At 40.3% G+C, this 18,279-nt stretch overlaps 1 protein-coding gene across 3 annotated transcripts; it reads right to left on the reverse strand.

The window, feature by feature from the left end:
- Window positions 1–392: 392 nt before the first annotated feature.
- gba2 (glucosidase, beta (bile acid) 2) lies at window positions 393–17,663 on the reverse strand. Of its 3 annotated transcripts, none has more exons than XM_015027929.1 (18): window positions 17,642–17,663; window positions 15,710–16,258; window positions 12,214–12,305; window positions 11,308–11,423; window positions 9,781–9,999; window positions 7,907–8,146; window positions 7,260–7,362; window positions 6,232–6,385; window positions 5,559–5,684; window positions 5,110–5,294; window positions 4,869–4,973; window positions 4,628–4,735; window positions 4,287–4,438; window positions 3,534–3,640; window positions 3,264–3,406; window positions 2,992–3,107; window positions 2,156–2,347; window positions 393–1,183 (listed from the first exon to the last, which is right to left on the reverse strand). In XM_015027929.1, exons 2-18 carry the CDS (start codon window positions 15,901–15,903, stop codon window positions 944–946), a joined length of 2,592 nt encoding a protein of 863 aa, XP_014883415.1. In that variant the 5' UTR covers window positions 15,904–16,258; window positions 17,642–17,663; the 3' UTR covers window positions 393–943. The 3 variants fall into 3 exon arrangements, with proteins under 3 accessions (XP_014883415.1, XP_014883413.1, XP_014883414.1); XM_015027927.1 differs by lacking the exon at window positions 17,642–17,663 and adding an exon at window positions 16,536–16,643; XM_015027928.1 differs by lacking the exon at window positions 17,642–17,663 and adding an exon at window positions 16,419–16,525.
- Window positions 17,664–18,279: the final 616 nt, after the last annotated feature.

The following is an 18,279-nucleotide window of genomic DNA, read 5'->3' on the forward strand; positions in this document are numbered from 1 at the left end:
CTGACTTTTTATTTGCAAAAAAAAAAAAAAAAAATCCATTTGAAAATGTTTTTGAAAGAACTGACAAATCATTTTCCTTAATTATTTTTGAGAAAATGTTCTGTTGCAGCATAGCATTTCCGCATATGGGACTGAACTCGGAACTCTGAAATCAGTTTGGTTTTCCCCTCTTCGTCATTTTCTCCGTCCCTAAAGGCAGGATGATTTGGACTTTCCTCCGGTATCTGTGTGCCTTATTGCTGTTGCAGGATGCATGTGACAAAGTTCAGTTTATGGTCATTATAATAATTTAGCATTACCTAAGATTGCTAGGTTTAAAGGATTAAATATCTGAGAAGGTTAGCAGCTCAAACCACCTTGTTGCCTGGTATTTCCATTTAAAAAACATTGTGTTAAATTTCAGTCCTTTATTCCGAGCGATTGTCATTATCATTTAGGGAAAAAAACAAGTTGCAGCAACATGTGTGTACTGAATGCTTACAGTCATGCTCAAAGGCACTAAATTCTATTTAATAACAATAAAAGTTAATATTTTTTCCATACATTTAAATACCACTCATCACACATTTCACTGCTTAACAGCATTCTAACAACTGGAGTTGACATTACATACAGACGTTGCAAATGTGTAAATACTATTGGCATATTATCAAATGTAGTGCTTGCATATGTACATGTGCACAATGTGACAACATATTGCTGAAACAAAAGATGGCATTGTTAACTTGCTTTACATGGAGACTTGGTTTTAGAAATGCCCAACCACACAAAGTGTAAGACAACTTGCAGTGCCATGAGAAAAGTCCTTTAACACACGATTGTTTAATTATAACAGTGTCCGATTTAGACAATGAACCACTGAGCCAAACAAACTAAAGAGAAAGGAATTCCCAGTTAATTTTGTTGAGAATCGCCGTTTTGTTTTTCTTCAGCAGGTAATACATCAGGTTTTGATTTCGCCATTGTCTCCGCTGTCTCCGGTTTTAGCTAGAACAGTGTTGTCCCTCTGGGACGTGTCCAGAGCGAGCTGCATGGCCCAAACACTAAGAGGCCTCATGTAGGCCAGTGAGCGGTAGATGTTCCTCTCGCAGTAAGCTTCAGGAGTCTGGAAGGCCATCCCCAGCCTCTCCCATACTGTTCGGTAGCAACCCTCTGCAGTCCGCATACCTTCCTCCAACATACCCTAAGGTACAAAGAAAAACAAAAACACATTAATGTCCATGTTGCCTAAACACTACCACAAAGTTGTACTGAATTATCTTGTTAAAAATGTGACAAAAACAATATTATTTGGTAATTAGCTCCAGTTATCTTCCTATAAACTCAACAGCCACCCCTGTCCTTTGTAAAGAAAAGCATGATCCTGCCACCACCGTGTTTCATTTTATTTTCACTTCCACAAAACTGGAAGAACAGGGTTTTACTTTGGCTAGGAGGTCTAACTGAAAAACAGTAGTTTTGGTAACAAAACTAAGATATTTATAAATGTTTAAAAATCTGAATCAAACTCATTAAAACAGCAAACTGAGCTTTGAACAGTCCGACTTCTTAAATGGGAGAACTTCAAAAATATTCATCAATGAGTTAATTTAGTCATCTTAATAAAGGTTTTACATTATCATTTTTTTTATATGTACAAGCTGACATGCAACTTATACAATGAAAACAATCCTGGGCCTAAAATAAACCCTTTAGAAACACCAGAGGTAAAAGCCTCAGCTGCCTTCATTGGTATGAAGAGAGAAATTCCTCTTTATCAACATAACTTAAGAAGAGCTTCTTAAATAAAGTTCTCACTAAGGTGAAAGTATTATTGTTTACAGTGTTAAAACTAGTATTCAAGTTTTATAATCTCCAAAAGTCATAAGTTACAAGATGGCCATAGCAATCTCTTACAGAGCGATGGTGAGGTCTAAAATTGAAATAAAAATTGTGCAAAAACCTTAATTCAGTGGACTTAATGTGACATGTGGCAAAGCAAAAAGTGTGTTAAACTGAAAAAGAAAAGTTAGATTTATTTTATTTACTGCTTATAATCACAGAAGAGACTCGTTTTTAACTTCACAGCTGGTCTTCAAAGAAGATCAGAAAAAGTATTGACCTCAAAGGCATCAGACTTTATCAAACACTTTACTCCATTAAAACTTCCACTCGCCTCATGAATCATAGTAGCTGCCAGCCCGTACACAACTCCGATCCAGACCTCATCTGACTGGACGCTGGAGTGGTCGGGCACTCCCTCAGGACGCATGCCGTTAACGGCGCCCATGTGGCCTTCAGAGAAGCTCATTACATTCAAGTCAAAGACAGATTTCAGTGCGCGCCGGATCTTTTCTTTGGGAAATGCCTGGAAGGAAAAAAAAAAAGGACCGGATTTTAAGGCAACATTCGCATAAAAATGAATTGGAAAGCATTGGCTTTGGGGCTACTTTTACAAAAGTCATGCAGCACTTTGCAAAAATCATTCATATCCCTGGAAACTGCTCTGAGTTAAAGGGAGATGATGGATGAAGCCAATTCCAGAGGCTGTAAAAGAGACTTGTGCTGAGTGTTTTGCCCTTAAAGACACAGCCAGAGATACAATGAAATTATCTAAATCACTGCATATTGATCCAGGTCAAACACAAAAATCGATTATTACAGATGCTTTCCACTCAGCCATACTGAGCTTGAGCTGCTTTGCAAATAAAAGTTGACACACATCTCCGTACTGGAAATCTGTACTGAAAAATTTCAGACCATCACATCTGGATGGAAGTATCCGCTATGTCAGAATTCATTTGGAAAAATGCGTTTCCATCTTCTCTCTTTCTTGGAAATGCCAATAAAACACCTTAAGCGAGTGTAAAGTTTTTATTTTTTTGCAAATTTGAGGAAGTAATTTTGCAGTTTTCATCAACCTCTTCTAATGAGATACTTTAAAAGGCAAATAAAAATACATTAATGGTAACACATTTAATAATAACATCGATGGGAGGATGTTTAACTCACCTGGTATGCTTCTTTTTCCAACCCAGATGCTCTGAGGAACCAGTGTCCGGCACACTGATCAGACATGATGCTGTTAGAAAGCGCCCTCCCGCTGCTGTCGTAATTGTAATACTTTCCTAAACATCGAAGGGAAAAAAAAGAATGATACAAGCTGCACTTAATGCTAAATGGTCATTTGAAGTATGCTCAACTTCATCACTCTGTAGATCTGAAGATGTTCTACCTCAATGATAAAATGTGAAACTCCCAGACAGATAAACGTTGGAGCGTACCGTTCCATAAGAGTTTATCAAAGGCTGCACTGCCTCTCTCCAGGAGGTCCTTGTAACGCCTGTAAGCCTCTTCACTGTCCACCAGTCTGGCCATTTTACACATCACACACAGGGACGCCAGCCACATCCCACCGCAGTACGCACTGCAGGACACAAAGAGACCAAACATCAGCAAACTTGTAGCTCAGCTGCACTTGTAAGGACTCCAGAACACCTATTAGGAAAACTGCTTCACTTCAGCCGACCCCGTCTGAGTAAACCGGGCCTCACCTCGGTCCAGTCACAGTCCAGCCATCGTACGTCTGATCTGCGTATCCAGAGTTTTCTATCAGGCCGTCTCCGTCCTGGTCAAACTTCAACTCAGACTCCATCACAGCCTAAACATTATGTATCATTAATCCTCAGAGAACCAAAGCAGGTAAATTAAGACAACCTCATAATATGGTTTGGTACAGAAGCTGGATGAGTTTAAAGCAGATTATTGTCGAGCGAAATAATCCATGTTGGTTCCTTGTGCAAAAGTTCACCTCTTCATGACGTGTCTTGCTGCAAGTGCAGGAACAATGCTAGCTCTGTTAACAGTTTGGTACATGAGCTTGTCACATTGATTTGTGAGTACTTTACTCAGTCATTCGCATAAGAGTCCTTTTAAGTTCCCATCCTTCTGTAAACATTTCACAGAACTATTTATTCTGTGCCGAAGGAGAATGGTTTGTTCAGGTTCAGTGACTCGGACTGAGGTTTTTGAAAGGTTACAGTTTCAAAACTGAAAAATGTTTCCTTTTATCTTCTGACAGTTTGAAGTCCTTTTGTGGAGAAGGCAGATAAACTGCAGAAGTGGCTTAAGGTTTCTCTGCCAATAAGCAGGCTGCTGAAAGCTACTAGATCATGTTATAGACTGTAGCTTCATTTCATATTTTATACATTTTTAGGGTCATTATACAGCAAGAATCTGATACTGGCCCATACCTGGATGGACATTTTGAAGTAAACATTGATTAAACAATGAATAAAGAGTTAAACCTGGCAGATGGGCCACATGTCCCGCAGGTACTGACTGTCCTGGGTCAGATGAAAGTCCCTGTAGACCTGCAGGACAAACTTCAGGTTCAGGTCCTTCCAGTCTGCGGTGTCGTGGATAAGGTAAGCATTTAACCTCTGCCAAGGCTCGTCATCTAGGTAGAGAAATGTGTTGTATAATCAAAAGTATATACAAAAGTCAAACACATAAGAGCCTTATAAAGACAGTTAGTTGTAAAGAACAAGGCATCAGTCAGGTTTATTATGTACTTTAGTCGTAAACGACTGGAGTAATCCACTGGGATGCTCTCACAGTGAGGTTATCTGGATCGTCTCTCCCCTACCTGGGTCTCCTATGTCATGAGGCACCACGTTTTTTGTCTTGACAGGAGAGTAACGGCCGTTCATCAGATGCAGCCTCTCTGTAGGATCCTGCTGAACCACGGTGCCAGCTGAGGGAAGATTGATGGGTTAAAAGATGGAGCACGTTTTCACGATTGGTGGAGACTGATGGCCTAAAACTGGTCTAGCAGGGATCGTTGATGAACAGTCGGGTTATGGAAAGGGCTCTAAGAGTTCACTCACCAATATCATATTGCACACTCAAGGCTAGCTTGGGCCATAGCATGATAAGTGCGAAGGAGGCGTAGAAGTGCACGTCGTACGTGTTATACATTCTGTATTCTTGACCTGGAAAACAGGGCAACATTTTATTCAATCTGAAAGTCATCGCTGCTGTCTGAACGTTTTATCGGATTTAAAATAAAACAACAAAACAGTGAATATTTGTGCATTTTAACCAACTAATGATTCTCCTTTTGCCTACCTTCTAGGTAAGCAAATCGGCCGTACTCCTTGACGAGAGCAGGCTGAGCTGGCAGACCGCCGTCCTCACTGCGCACACCGCCGCTGATGTCAGCGTCCTCCGAAAGCTCCGTCCACACGGTTCCTCCGTCCGCCACAAAGTACAGCTCGTTAAACAGAGCAGACTTGTACCAAGGCGGGAGAGAACTGGGACGCATGGGAGAAACGTAATTCAAAGACAAACCAAAAAACAGAAGGTTCTTATGCAAAATCACAAAACAGCTACAAGCAAAAAAAAAAGAAAGAAAATCCATCCATTTGTCATGTTTTTGTGGTGATGAACAGAAACACACTTGAAATATGTCACTTATACAAAATATAAAAGTTTTACCTTTTTTACTCAAGTGTTGAGCTAATTTAACTTTTCAGTATTTTCATTTTATTGAGATGCATCTTCTGAAACTAAAGTACCTGTCCTGTAAAATGGGTCTCTGCCACTCCTCAATGGATTTCTCCCACTGTTTGTAGTGTGTCAGTGCGTAATGGCTGAGGGACGGAGATGCATCTCCTTTGTCCCCAAAGTATCGAGCATATCTCCTATAAAAAATAAAAATAAAAAAAACACTTTGTTTAATAAAGACGTCCAAGATAAGTCAGGGTTAGAGATTAAGGACAAACATCTATTATTTATCCCAAAGAAATGCTTGTTGTTTTTGGGGTTTTTGCCTTTTTCCTCATGTATTGCACTTAAGAGAAAAGTGACTGGCTCTGGTGGGATGTGAGGCGAATAAGTAATGAGGAATACCACTCTGATCTAAACCATGGGTAAACAAATTAAGGCGGGACTAGTGGGCTCTTCTTGCTCTGTAACCTGAGAACGACGGCAAAGCAAACAAGGGAGGAGGTATGCTTTGCCTATGTGACGTTGGAGCTCAACAGCCAAACCAAGTAAACAGGTAAAATAAGTGCAGTGTTACATGTTTCGGAAAGTATCAAGTTCTTACAACTGTAGATCGCAAAAGAATGTAAAAACAAACTAATTTAAGACGACTAAATGTTAAATCCTGGTGATGGAAATTCATTTACATCCTTACAACCACGATTTCAGATCCCTGAACTGTGACTACTGCGACGCAAGAATCACCTGACGTGTTCCCTCTCCCCGGACCCGAAGGTGATTCTGGGCATGTCCCAGGCCAGGCAGAACTCCAGGCTGTTGAGTTTAAGAGCCGGCACCGAGCAGCTCACCGCCAGCGCAGCTGCTACCTTCTCTCCCTTCTGGGTTGGTGGGCTGGATCCTGCACAGATCAACAGGTGACGAAGGTGAATCAGACAGTAAACAGCATCTCTGTCTAATTCAGCTCCTTTCACTGAGATGAAGATGATCACCTGACCTTTGACACCTTCATTTATCCACATTTGGGTCAGAAGAAATTACAACCGTAGTATTGATTGAATGTATCTTTATTGGGTGTATTTTTTTTAAAAAAAGAAAAACTTTCAATTTTAGATATTTTTGCATCACATCAAAATAATAATAAAAAAGATCTGTTCTTTATGAGGTTCTAAAATGATTTAAGTTTAATTTCAAGCATACAAATTAACTTTTCTTTAATAGATGAATCACTCCTTGTGATTTAATGCCTTGTTGAAGTACTTCTGGCAACAATAACTGCTTTGATGTAGAGAGGAGTTTCTGGTTGACTCAAAGATTGCAGTGTGCCAAAATCATAACTCCTCCATGACTGTAAAAAATAAAAAGTCGTTCTAGCCGTCATGGCTGACAGGAGTGGCGGCCATCTTGGCTTTGGTCTCATCTGTCTAAAGAACAATCCAAACACCTCTCTCATCTCATCAAATAATGAAGAATTTATTTTAAACTTAAATAGAAAAGTAGACAAAAGAGTATAAAAGTGAGATTTGCTTATTATAGTCTGTAAAATATGAATTCTTGAAACTGAATGAATAATTTTGGCGTTGCATATCGGCTGACGTTCACCTAGGTACATTTAGGGGGTGATTAAATATTACATAGTTGTCCTGGGCAGCTTTTGTCCTCTAGTTAAACTACCTTTTTTTTAATTCTCTCATTTCATCTTTTTCTGCATTAAAAACACTGCAGTTTGGTTTGGTCCCATTTACACGTTTCAGAGGATCAGCTAGCAGATTAACCTGTGGGGGAGTCCAGTCGTCCGTCAGTGATCAAGTCGCTCCACAGACCGCTGCAGGTTCCCTTTGGACTGAAGGCCGTCTGATGGCTCACCTCCCTGTCAGCCTGTTAAGGTTAAAAACTTCAGTTTAATCTCTTAGAAATGGATATTTGGTAGAAAAACTATGAAGATGCTGACTAGCCACAGTGCAGTTACTTTACTTTTATCAAGATACACCTATGTAGACCTGTGACGATAATTTTTTCTGGACGATAAATTGTCCCAGAAATTATAGCGATACACGATATTATTGTTGTTTTAAGACCATTTTCAAGTGATATAATGGTAATGGCATAATAATGCAACAACACATCCTCAAAGATCACTGGAACTGGAAGACATTTTAAATATCCAAAATAATTAAACAGAATACCAGAAACAATTAAATAAAATATGAAGTTTCTGAAAACAAAATTATCCTTAAAAAAAAAAAAAGGGCTAGATGAGACCAAAGCACCAGAATGAAGACTTTTGTCATCCAGGTTTTGGTAGAAAACGAGACAGAAAAGAGGAAGACAATGAATCACGCAAATGCAAATTATTGAGCTCGTTTTAATTCAGCGTGCGATTAATCTATTTCTTGCTTCTGAGAACATAAATGAAGTGAACCTGCTCTCGCGCGGCGATGCACAGGGTGTAGGGGTTCGTCGCGGTGCAGTGGTGCAGCAGGACTCCGGACACCGCCTCCCCGTCCTTCTCCAGGTGGAACGGCTCATTCCAGTGGCCGCCGCTCTTGTCGTCCTTGTGTCCCGACCCGTTGACCATTGTAAACATGATGGAGACATCCAGAGCGTAGTCGTTCTTGTTCTCTATGTCCCACACAAATACTGCCGCTGGGAGACTCGAGTCCTGAGGAGAGGCAACGATACTCAACAGGTTGCTTCAGACATGGAAACCATACAGAAAAAAAAACAACTCTTGTGTACAGAAAAAGCTTTAGGAGAACTTTAAATCTGTTTTTGGTGTGGTGGAAAATGTAATTTCAGACTGACATCTTATAACTTTATTAATCTGATGGTTTGCCTTTTATGTTTGCCTTTTCTTTTTGTCTGTGCGCCACACCCAAGGTTAGCCATTGTTTTCCACAGCTGCAAAAAGGAGCCAGAATGTCACGTGTGTTTATGATCCTTTGTCCTCGGTATAAAAATGACGTGTTGACTGTCTAGCTTCTCACTTTGACCTGATCAAGAATCTGATTCTGTAAGCTCTCATTCCATGGACATGGTATTAATAAACCTGACAGAGTGATTTTCACCTCAGAGGCTAAAGGTCATGGTGGAGATTTATGACAAGTTTGGACTGAAGTCATGAGAGCGCCCAAATATTTTTATCGACACCGTAGGTGAGGATGTGTTAAAAGCCTTCAAATAAACTCAGCTGCTACTGAGGGATATAAATGATTTCAATGTTTAATCTGAGCTAATTTACTCAGAGTGAAGGGGAGAACATCCTGGGTTAAGTACAAACTGGTTTTATCCAAATAACCAGAGCCACAGTAATCCAGTCAGCCCAGGATTTCACTATTGTTTTTTTGATTTTTTTCTTTTTTTTTTTTTTAATCATTTATAAATATTTCCTCAGCATTTTGTGACATTTGCGCTTATGTATGATGGTAAATATATATATATATATATATATATATTTTTTTTTTATCATTTATAAATATTTCCTCAGCATTTTATGACATTTGCGCTTATGTATGATGGTAAATATATATATAATTTTTTTTTTTTTTTTTTTAATGGCTATTTCGATCACAAACTATAATTTGACATCAAGTTAAGGCTGACGGAGTAGTGCAGTAGAAGTAAAAATAATGCTAACTACCACTGCTAACAGGTGGGAATTAGCAGTCACTTAATATATTTGACAAAGTTTGTGGAAACTGTGAATTTTGCAATAAATTCACAGTTATGCGTTAGTGTGAATAAATACAGGGGTCTGTTCATTTGTTTTTTGCAAATTTTTTGCAGACTAATGTCCTGTTACGTTGTTTCTGATGGCTATTCTTCAAAATGGGAAAAACAAAAGAACTCCAAGTGAGGCAGATGGCCATTGAATTTCATAAGTATAGAAATGACCGTGTGAAATCTGCTGCTCGTCTGAACTTGCTTACATCCTCAGTCTTAAATGTTTAAATTATTTCTCACACCAACTCATTGGAGCCTTTATATGGTTCACGGCTTTATGATATCTTTAAAATATCAGGATAATCTGGTGAACTTCATGTTGCAACTGGGTCAAACAGGAAATCGATCCAAAATATCTGACCAAACAGGAATCTCTCAATATGTGTTCCAACCTTGCATAATACTAAATTGTTAATATGAAAAGACTAAGTGCTTTCCTAATGAGTCAAGAAGAACATACTGTATAAACAGCGGAGGCATCAACAACTTTACATTTCCAGAAAGACCTTGTTAGAATTTGTGTAACGGATGCATGTTTAAGGCCGAGCGTGCAGTAAGAGAAAAGTCACCGACCTGATAGTCATGAGGGATGACGGGGGATATCTGCCGACAGGTGAGGGTGACGTTCTGGCCCGGCAGCTGGTACACGGTCCAGGCGCGTGGGTACAAGGCGTGATAGAAGGCGTACTCTCCGCAGTAGCCCCAGTTCCAGCCTTGCAGCGTTGGCGGACGCTCCACGGACAGAACCTGCTGGTAAACCGTTTGTCCTCCACGGCGCAAACACACAGTGAACTGCAACAGGAGAAGGAGATGCTTAACTATGCAGAACGAGCAAGACGTAACCATCAGCTGTAAAAACACTTCTGCAGTCAAGTCTGCCTCCAGCAGATTCTTAGGAACAATAGTGATTGGGAAAGAAACAAGTTTTTCTCGCACTTTCCTGAAAACTGACTCTAGGAAATTCCAAGAAAAAGTTTTTCAGTTCATAAATAAAGATGGCATCTCAATAAATAACTGTGTGCTATAAATTTACAATAAATTAAACCTGACTCAGTGATTGCACTTCAACTAAACGGCAAGTTGTTGTTTTTTTTTTTGTTTTTTTACACAGTCTGAATGAACACACAGACGCACTGGACAGGCTTTTAGTTGTCAAGACAAAGTTCTGATCAAGATTTTCCTTCTGCAAGGATTTTAACAAACTATTTTGTGCAAATGTTCAAAATTTTTCTGCAGGACAATCCACCACTGCGGACATCGATGTACACCATTGGTTGGCTCGCCAGCAAAGGCCTTAAAGATCTGACCTGAACTCCTCTGGGAACAATATGAACATTTTTAATCGCTCTGCTGTTCACAGTGTAGCTCAAGTGTAATGATCTGATACGAGAAGAAATATCATCAGTCTATCTGCCAAGATAGCTGCCACTAGCTTCCTCTAGACTTCAAACAGTGTTGCATAAGACGATTGACAAGTGGCGTTCCTTCACTTTCCACAACCAACAACTGGAAGATTATCTAAACATGTGAATTTGTAAACATTTAGCATCCTTCATTTGGCAAGTGGACTTCATGAAAACAGACAGTGACTCTATGCTCAATACAGCTGGAAAGAAAAATCCACTCACAGTGTCTCACTGAAAGTGTGTCACGAAAGTAGACTTTGGCGGTTCTGAAACCCGTACGCAGCCCACCTCTGGTATGGGCTCCCTAAAGTGTGCACTGCGTCTCACCGGCTAGTTGCTGCTCTCTCCTGGCAAGACTGAAAGAAAGCTGTCATACTTTTCCCTTACGCATAACAAAGTCAAACAGGGCTATTGAGAAATATTTCCAGCCTTAAAAAACGCTAACAGTCGTGATGGGAAGCTACCCATCACTCTTGTTAGTCATTATCAAAGTACAGTTGGCGAGGTTGGGCAACATGTCTGTTGTTACGCCAGCGTGCGAGATTCTTGTACTGTTATTATTCCACAAAAACCATATCATCCTGTGTTTACTCTAGTCTACTACAAAAGCAAAAAGAGGCCCAGTTTCCTTGCATTCCCAGTCAAGATGCCCCATCATGATGACAAAGCAAAAGACTTTTGGGTTATGAGGTACCTGGTTGGCAATGACGGTTTTGTAGTGGTACATCCCCGGGTTTAGCTGCCATCTGCAGAACTCCCCCCTCCAGCCTCTTGTAATGGTGCCGCCTCCGATGCCGCCGAGAGGAGCACCTGAACATGCCGGCAGAAGGAGGAGAGGAATGTCAAAGGAAGGACAAATGGATGAGCTCACTCGCGGCTAATCCCAACTCTATGAAAACATGAAGGTTTACATAAACTTAGTCCAGCTCTGCAGGATAACTAAAAAGCAATTCCAGTTGAGCCTTAAACAAATCCAGCGAGGTTTGTCTAATGATTTATTGACCTCCTGGTAAAGATGTTTCCAAAAGGTTTTGGATAAATGGTAGTTGTGCCACTCAATGCTGCAGTTGTCCAACACTGAGCTCTGGATACATTTTTGCATTTCCTCACCCATCCTCACAAATTTAGGCCAGTAACCATGTCTTAAAGCAGGCACACTGACACTTATTAAATGGTGAAATGTATTGTCTTCCCGCCTTTGAAGAGTGCATAAAAGAAATTGACCTGTGTGTTGTGCTAAGAGAAAAACAGATTTACATTTGTCTCCTGTGATTTGTTGGAAATGACAACAATTGTGGCACCTTTTATTTTGATAAAACAAATAATCCTTAACCACTGAATAAACGTACTTAAATTAAGTGCAGATTTTGAGATCAAGTAACTTCATTAAAAGATGTGTTTATTCAATTATAATCCTTCAAGTCCAGCATGAACATGAACTGTTAATTTTTTTTTTTCTTTCACAGACAAACTCTGCCTTCATCAGAGAGACACTGTTGCCACTGTACTCATCTCTACTGAAGGCAGTAGAGATGCCTTTATTTCACATTAGAGCATAACGTGAAATTACTTTTCTTCTGTATAACCGAATCAAACCAACCATATATTTGCCGTAGAGGCAGAGCTCGAAACATATCGATGAACGGAGCCTTCTTCTCCACTTGAGTCTTCTTGTACCACCATTTAAGATACCTGGAAAACATGCAGAGGAAAGTTAAGTTGTGAAAACTTTGCACTTTCACTTTAAGTGAGGAAGATGTGAGCCAGTTTATTCTTCTTTGGCCAATTTATTAGAAGAATGAGGAGGCGCAATGCTGGGGAAAAACGGGCAATGAATTAAAAATTTTATACAAGTTAATGGCATGTCAACAAGATTACACCAGCGGGTTAGTCCATAAGATGATTAATGCCTTCCTACACAATTCTGCTTGATTCTCATCTCCCTTCACAGCTCTGTGAGGTTTCTCCCATATACTTGGATTCAGTAGAATTTTAACCAGTGAACAGAAGGTGAAGTTGTGAACCATTGTGATGATTTTTGTCGCCGCCTTAGGATTATAATTTGTCAGTAGTTTTAGCGATGGCAGTGGAGGAAGTGAACGAAGCCGTTCAGTCCGTGTTATCCACACTTCCAGATACTGAATTTACATCAGCATTTGCATCGTTTGATGCGTCTAGATGTGTGTTCCACATAAACATAAGTGTTTATGGCTCTGCTGTGTGTTATCTCAGCTATATGACCTCGCCTTCTTCCAGTGCTGCTCCACCGTAAGATAGCACATCTGCACGGCACAGACTGACCGGTTACCCTGCTCTGACTGTTCCAGACGAGTATTCATACCCCTTCACAGAAAGCCTCCTCTTTATACTGACAATTTTCCTTCCTTAACATGTCGAAATGTCACACAAAAAATGAACAACATGAGTAATTTAGACAAAAGCAGTATACTTTACTTTTAAAAGCCCTGAAGTGGTAATAAGCAAACACATTTTCTCCCAGCTTGTTCTTGTTTCTCTGCTCTCTGGAGCTACAGGAGTTTCCAGGCCTTTAGGACTCTCAGCCAAAGTGGGACACACAAACACACAGAGTGAGAGAAAATAGAGGGAATTGTGCAACTACACAAAGGATGGACTTGTAAAACGAGGCCAGCGCTCTCACAGTCTCAGGTCTACTTCATCTGAGCGCTGTTAGTAGTGTGCTCACAGACGTGTGTGTCTAGTCGTGACGCCGGGGCTGCCCAGTCAAATATTAATTAGGCAATGTAACAAAACCGCTCAAGCTGCTTGCAGTGCCCGGAGCGGAGTCAATAATCTGTTTATGCTCCGAGCTCCGAATGGAAACACGACGGATTTTCTGTTAATATGCAAAAACAAAAAAGCAGCAGCATAAAGCTGTGTCTGTTGTGTTTTCTAATACAGGAAATACGCTCAGCACTGCTGATGCACAGAACTAACAGCCCACGATGCACTTAACCTACATTTTTTCAGGCGACACAATTCCCTATTTGTGTGTTGTTGTGAAAGATCAACAAAGGATTAGCAGCTTTATTACAATTTTATAACATAATGTGAGGCTTTTTTTTTTTTTTGCAAACTGCAATAATCAGGGGGGTAAAAACAAAACGGTGAAAAGTGGATCATTTGAATTCCAGCAGCACACATTTCTATTTTGCCTTTATTCAAACCTCCTGAGTCAAAACTTGCTAGGACCTCTTTTTGCTGCAGGGTATGTGTCCAACAGCTTAGCAAATCTAAAGACTGATTGTTTTTGACCTCTTTTTTTTTTTTTTTTATTTTTTTATACAAAACATCTCAACATCTGTCCGACTGAAAGGAGGAAACTACCTGAACATAAACTGTCAAGTTTTACTACAGGCTTACGTCTGTCTTAAGGCCTCCAAGTTCCTCACAGAATAGCTGAAATTATACTGAACTTGCATAACACAAAAGTGGATTCTGATCACTGATTACATAACTTTTCAACACAAATTTTTGTGCAGAATTTTACTTTAGGGCATCACACACAAGGGGGCTGAACAGAAATGTCCGCCAAGGTAAAATTCTCAGTGAGTTCAACAGATATGAACACTTCATCCAGGCATGGTGAGTCTGCTGACAATGAAGGTCTGACATCAGCAACCAGCTGTGAACAATACCTCCACATAAAAGCTCAGGCTGCACTGAGGCCGAGATGAATGGAGTCGACCATAGCGTGTCATTTGAAGCCACTGCAGTCTCAGGCTATAGTCAGGACACTGCTGTTTGCAGCCTAGCTGAAATGCAAACAATGGTCGCCGACCCAGTCCAGATATGTGAACACAGTCCCAACCTTGAACCCAACCCAGGTGGAGCTTTGCTTTGGCTGCCAACTTGCTGAAAACTCCCAGTAACCATATCTTTAAAAACAACAACAACAACAACAGTATTGACTGCAAGTCTAGATATTCTCCAACTCTGAGCTGGAGGCGATGTTCTGAGCAAAGTTTATTCAGCGCACCAGTTATGATGCCATAAATCTTTGCAATAATTAACAAAAGCTGCCATGGCAACAGGGCCGACTGAGGCACACCCTGTACGATCAGTGCGGTTCCTACATGGTCCGAAGTGACCGTTTGAACTGTTTTTTAGGGAACTCGGAGGATCTCAGGGAAGCACAAATAAAGAAATGAAACAACTTCATTGTGTTCGCACCCAAAGTAAGAAACCCTCACACTTGCGTCATGTTAGGTTTGTAAGCACGATGTTGACATATTTTATAGAGAAAATGGCTGATGAAAACATGAAGCGCTGCTCGAGTCGCGTGTTCAACATAAATTTGATTGCAGCAAGTAAAGGCTGCATGGTGGGCTGCTCGAAAGCTGCTGAATATGCATACTTTGCACAATCAAGAGCATTCATACTGGGGTATTTTTATCTATGCAGCGCCCTGAAAATCTATTTATACCCACTGAACTTTTTTCACACATCGTCAGAACTTGAGATACCGTTTGTTCGATGTTCTATGAAATACACATTATTTACTAATTAGGCGACTACTGAAGGCAAATATTTGCACTGGCTTATATTTAAAGGATATCTGAGTAAAAGAGGCGGATGAGATTGTACACAAGTGCACTCCAAACTTTAAACATTTTAGAAAATTAAGCATCATTTAGTTTCCTTCCGCCTGGATTGCTTCGTGTTGATCTGTCTCCTAAAAGAAACAAAAGTGACCACTGCCGTTTTTTTGGAATCTGATATATTAGTATCATGCAAGGACTCCAAAGCCTTTCTCTCAACAAGACCAAAATGCAACATCCGGAATGTAACTTTAAAATTACACTATTAGGATCCTTTACTGCAGGAGAGGTTTTGCATTTATTTAGAGAACAACTAGACACTCTGAACTTTGGACTTTTAGCAGATCTAGATTCCGTAGTTGGAAATATTTCTTCCATTGTTCTTCAGAGAAAATGTCACTGGTGCTCCGCTACAAGGAAAACACCAAAATGGCAATGGTTTTATACCAAGACTGTGTAGGTATCTTATTAGAAGAGCTTCTGAACACTGGTTTAACACATTTTGTTTTTGCATTTTGAATGATCTCTGTGTCTTACCTGATTCCCAGGCCGATGTGATCCACAACATTGGACAGCGAGACATCTTTGGCCTGAAAGGGCTTCCTCTTCTCCTTGAATTCGTGCGCCAGACAGATCCGCCACCCCTCTTTGGGCACCCCTTGTCCCATTTCCTTAGAGGCGTATCTGCTCATGAGGTCCGCCGTGGACTTCTCGCCCCACTCCGAGGTCATATCTGCACAACTTTTAACCCGAAGGAGCTGAAAAACGTGGTGAGTGGGATTTATACACAGAGAGCTGCCACCACCTTTAGTAAACTGAACAAGCTCAGTGAGGGCTTTCACCACACAGAGGTATAAGGTGTTACAGGTGTCTCTCCACTGGAACTAATACACTGGATTGGATGAGTCAAAGGGGGTGACCTGATGGACTCTTGACACATGAGCAGGAAATGTTTGCTCTTCAGGGTGGAAGCTCTAGTGCCATATTTCTGCTACAGCAGTGGGAGCATCTCAATGGGGTTTCCAGTGTGGATTCGCCCCTTCTTCAGGAAGTGGTGAAGAACCTTCTGTTGATTAGCATGAGCTCCTGCAATACGGCAAAGAGAGCAAAACAACACGATTAACACAAAACATGAGTTAATGTATCCAGAAAGCCTTATGGAGAGATTATTTCTCAGCAGCAAACATCTCTAGAATTGCAACACGTCTACATTTGACAATACTCCCAGCATTTTTTTTTTTTTTACCTCCTTAGTGAACAAGTAATAGCTTAAAAACATCCATTTGCTTTGAGGATAAGGTACAACGAAACCCGACGCAGCCTGCTAACCACAACGAATTGTCTGTATTTGCTTAGAAAATACCTGAGTTGCAGCGTCAACGCGACATAGCGGAAAGCCGACCTCTCTAAAGAGGCTGTAGCTCTTTTCAGGGAGGAGCTCAAAATGTAAATCTTCTATCGGCTCTGCGGAAGCTAATTTTTACCCGCGTCTTGACTTGCAGTGACAGACTTCCCTTGAAACTGCTGGAAAACATTTCGTTTCACTGTGGTTAGCGTCATGTACGTTCAATTTGTACATTCAGTAAATGTACTGCAGCGACAACATTGTTGTTCATGTCGATGAGTTTTAAAGTAACCTTTGAAAAATGTCATAGAAGTAAACTGTGCCTGACAATTGTGACTCTGGAGATCTGAGCAAAAACAAAAAAAATGTAAGGATGAGCTTGTACCATTTTAACAAAAAAAAAGAGACAGAGGTTATGTAAATTCCAATTTGTCGTACTTCACAGCTGTATAAAGTATGTTTTAATTCATTTGTAAGTCAGTATGTACGAATATTATTCCGTTTAATTATAACGTTTTCATCAGTATTCTGCCATTGTCGCTCTGCAATTGCCCCGTAGTAATTTGGTGCATGTCTTATGGCAAGCTGTTTGTGTATTTAGTCGAAATCCGGGATTTTGACTAAAGCCCATGTGATTTCCGTTAGGACTGATGACAAGCCAGTGAGACGAGTTTTCCGCTAGACTCTAGACATGGATAGATTTAGGAGGCTAGCACACAACAGCTTTAAGGTTTTCATAACTCGTAAATTCAGTGGAAGGAATCAGCAGTTCCTCACAAGAGTGTTCATATCCTGTTTTTTCCTGTCGCAACCACAAACTTAATGATTCAGAGTGGAAGTGGAAGGAAATAAAAACCTGAAATGTGGTATGTTGTATTGTACTGTAGTATAATTAGCCCCCTGTGCCAATACTTTTTAGAACAAAGTAGCCCTATACTTTGCTGGACTTTACAGGTTGGAAAGTTTTAAGGAATATTTCCATCAACTTTACATATGTAGACACAGATGTTTCACCCTCATTCTTCTTTGCAAAAATAACTAAAAACTGTTTTTTTAGGACTTGCCATTTCAGGTGGTCCTAACCGGTTTGGCGCCCTGGGTGAACACCTCACCCTGCTTCTCACCTCAATGGTGCGCTGTCATGACATTCACAGCTTGGCCTGTGGAAGCAGAAAGGGAGCCGAGGCTCATGCCACCCCCTGAACAACATGACGCCCTGGGCGGCTGCATGTCATCAGAAACTGCTACTGCTTGCCATACTTTCTCAATTGAAATTAGGATTTGGAAACTGAGAAATAAGGAGACTTGGACTAGGCCATTCTAAGATAACTTGTGCTTTTGTCTAAGCATTCTTATGTTGTATTGGAGTCATTGCTCTGCTTAAAGGTGAACCTCATATCCAGTTGTATGTCTCTTATTGAGCCTCTAATAAGTTTTACCCTGCATTTAGCTCCATCCCATAGTTTCACTTTCGTGTCCCTACTACTGACAATTGGAATAGACGTAATAATTATTGTGATCAATTATATTGCTTTACGTCTATGACAAATGGTGCTTTCTAATATTCGTCGTCCTACAAACAACGTGGCCGACACAAATACTTTCCCTGTGAATTTATTTTTTCTTTTAACTTTTCAATATAAAATATATAAGACAGACAATATAATTTGTGTTTTAAAACAACCATTATTTTTAAGAAAATGACTTGTATTTTTGTATTTTCTAAATATTAGAGAGGTTTTATTTTTCCATGGTTTGTGAT

This window comes from Poecilia latipinna, unplaced genomic scaffold (genome assembly GCF_001443285.1).
Source record: "Poecilia latipinna isolate Pla-1442-1.1 unplaced genomic scaffold, P_latipinna-1.0 Scaffold111, whole genome shotgun sequence".
NCBI classification, from domain to species: domain Eukaryota; kingdom Metazoa; phylum Chordata; class Actinopteri; order Cyprinodontiformes; family Poeciliidae; genus Poecilia; species Poecilia latipinna.

What these genes read in the sequence shown, in the direction of transcription:
- gba2 (XM_015027929.1), bottom strand. Translation starts at nt 15,903, where the DNA reads ATGACCTCGGAGTGGGGCGAGAAGTCCACGGCGGACCTCATGAGCAGA. An exon ending in AAACCGTCATTGCCAACCAG is followed by an intron (nt 10,000 to 11,307) that starts GTACCTCATAAC and finishes CTCCTGTTGCAG; the next exon opens with TTCACTGTGTGTTTGCGCCG. An exon ending in TCATGACATAGGAGACCCAG is followed by an intron (nt 4,439 to 4,627) that starts GTAGGGGAGAGA and finishes TTCTCTACCTAG; the next exon opens with ATGACGAGCCTTGGCAGAGG.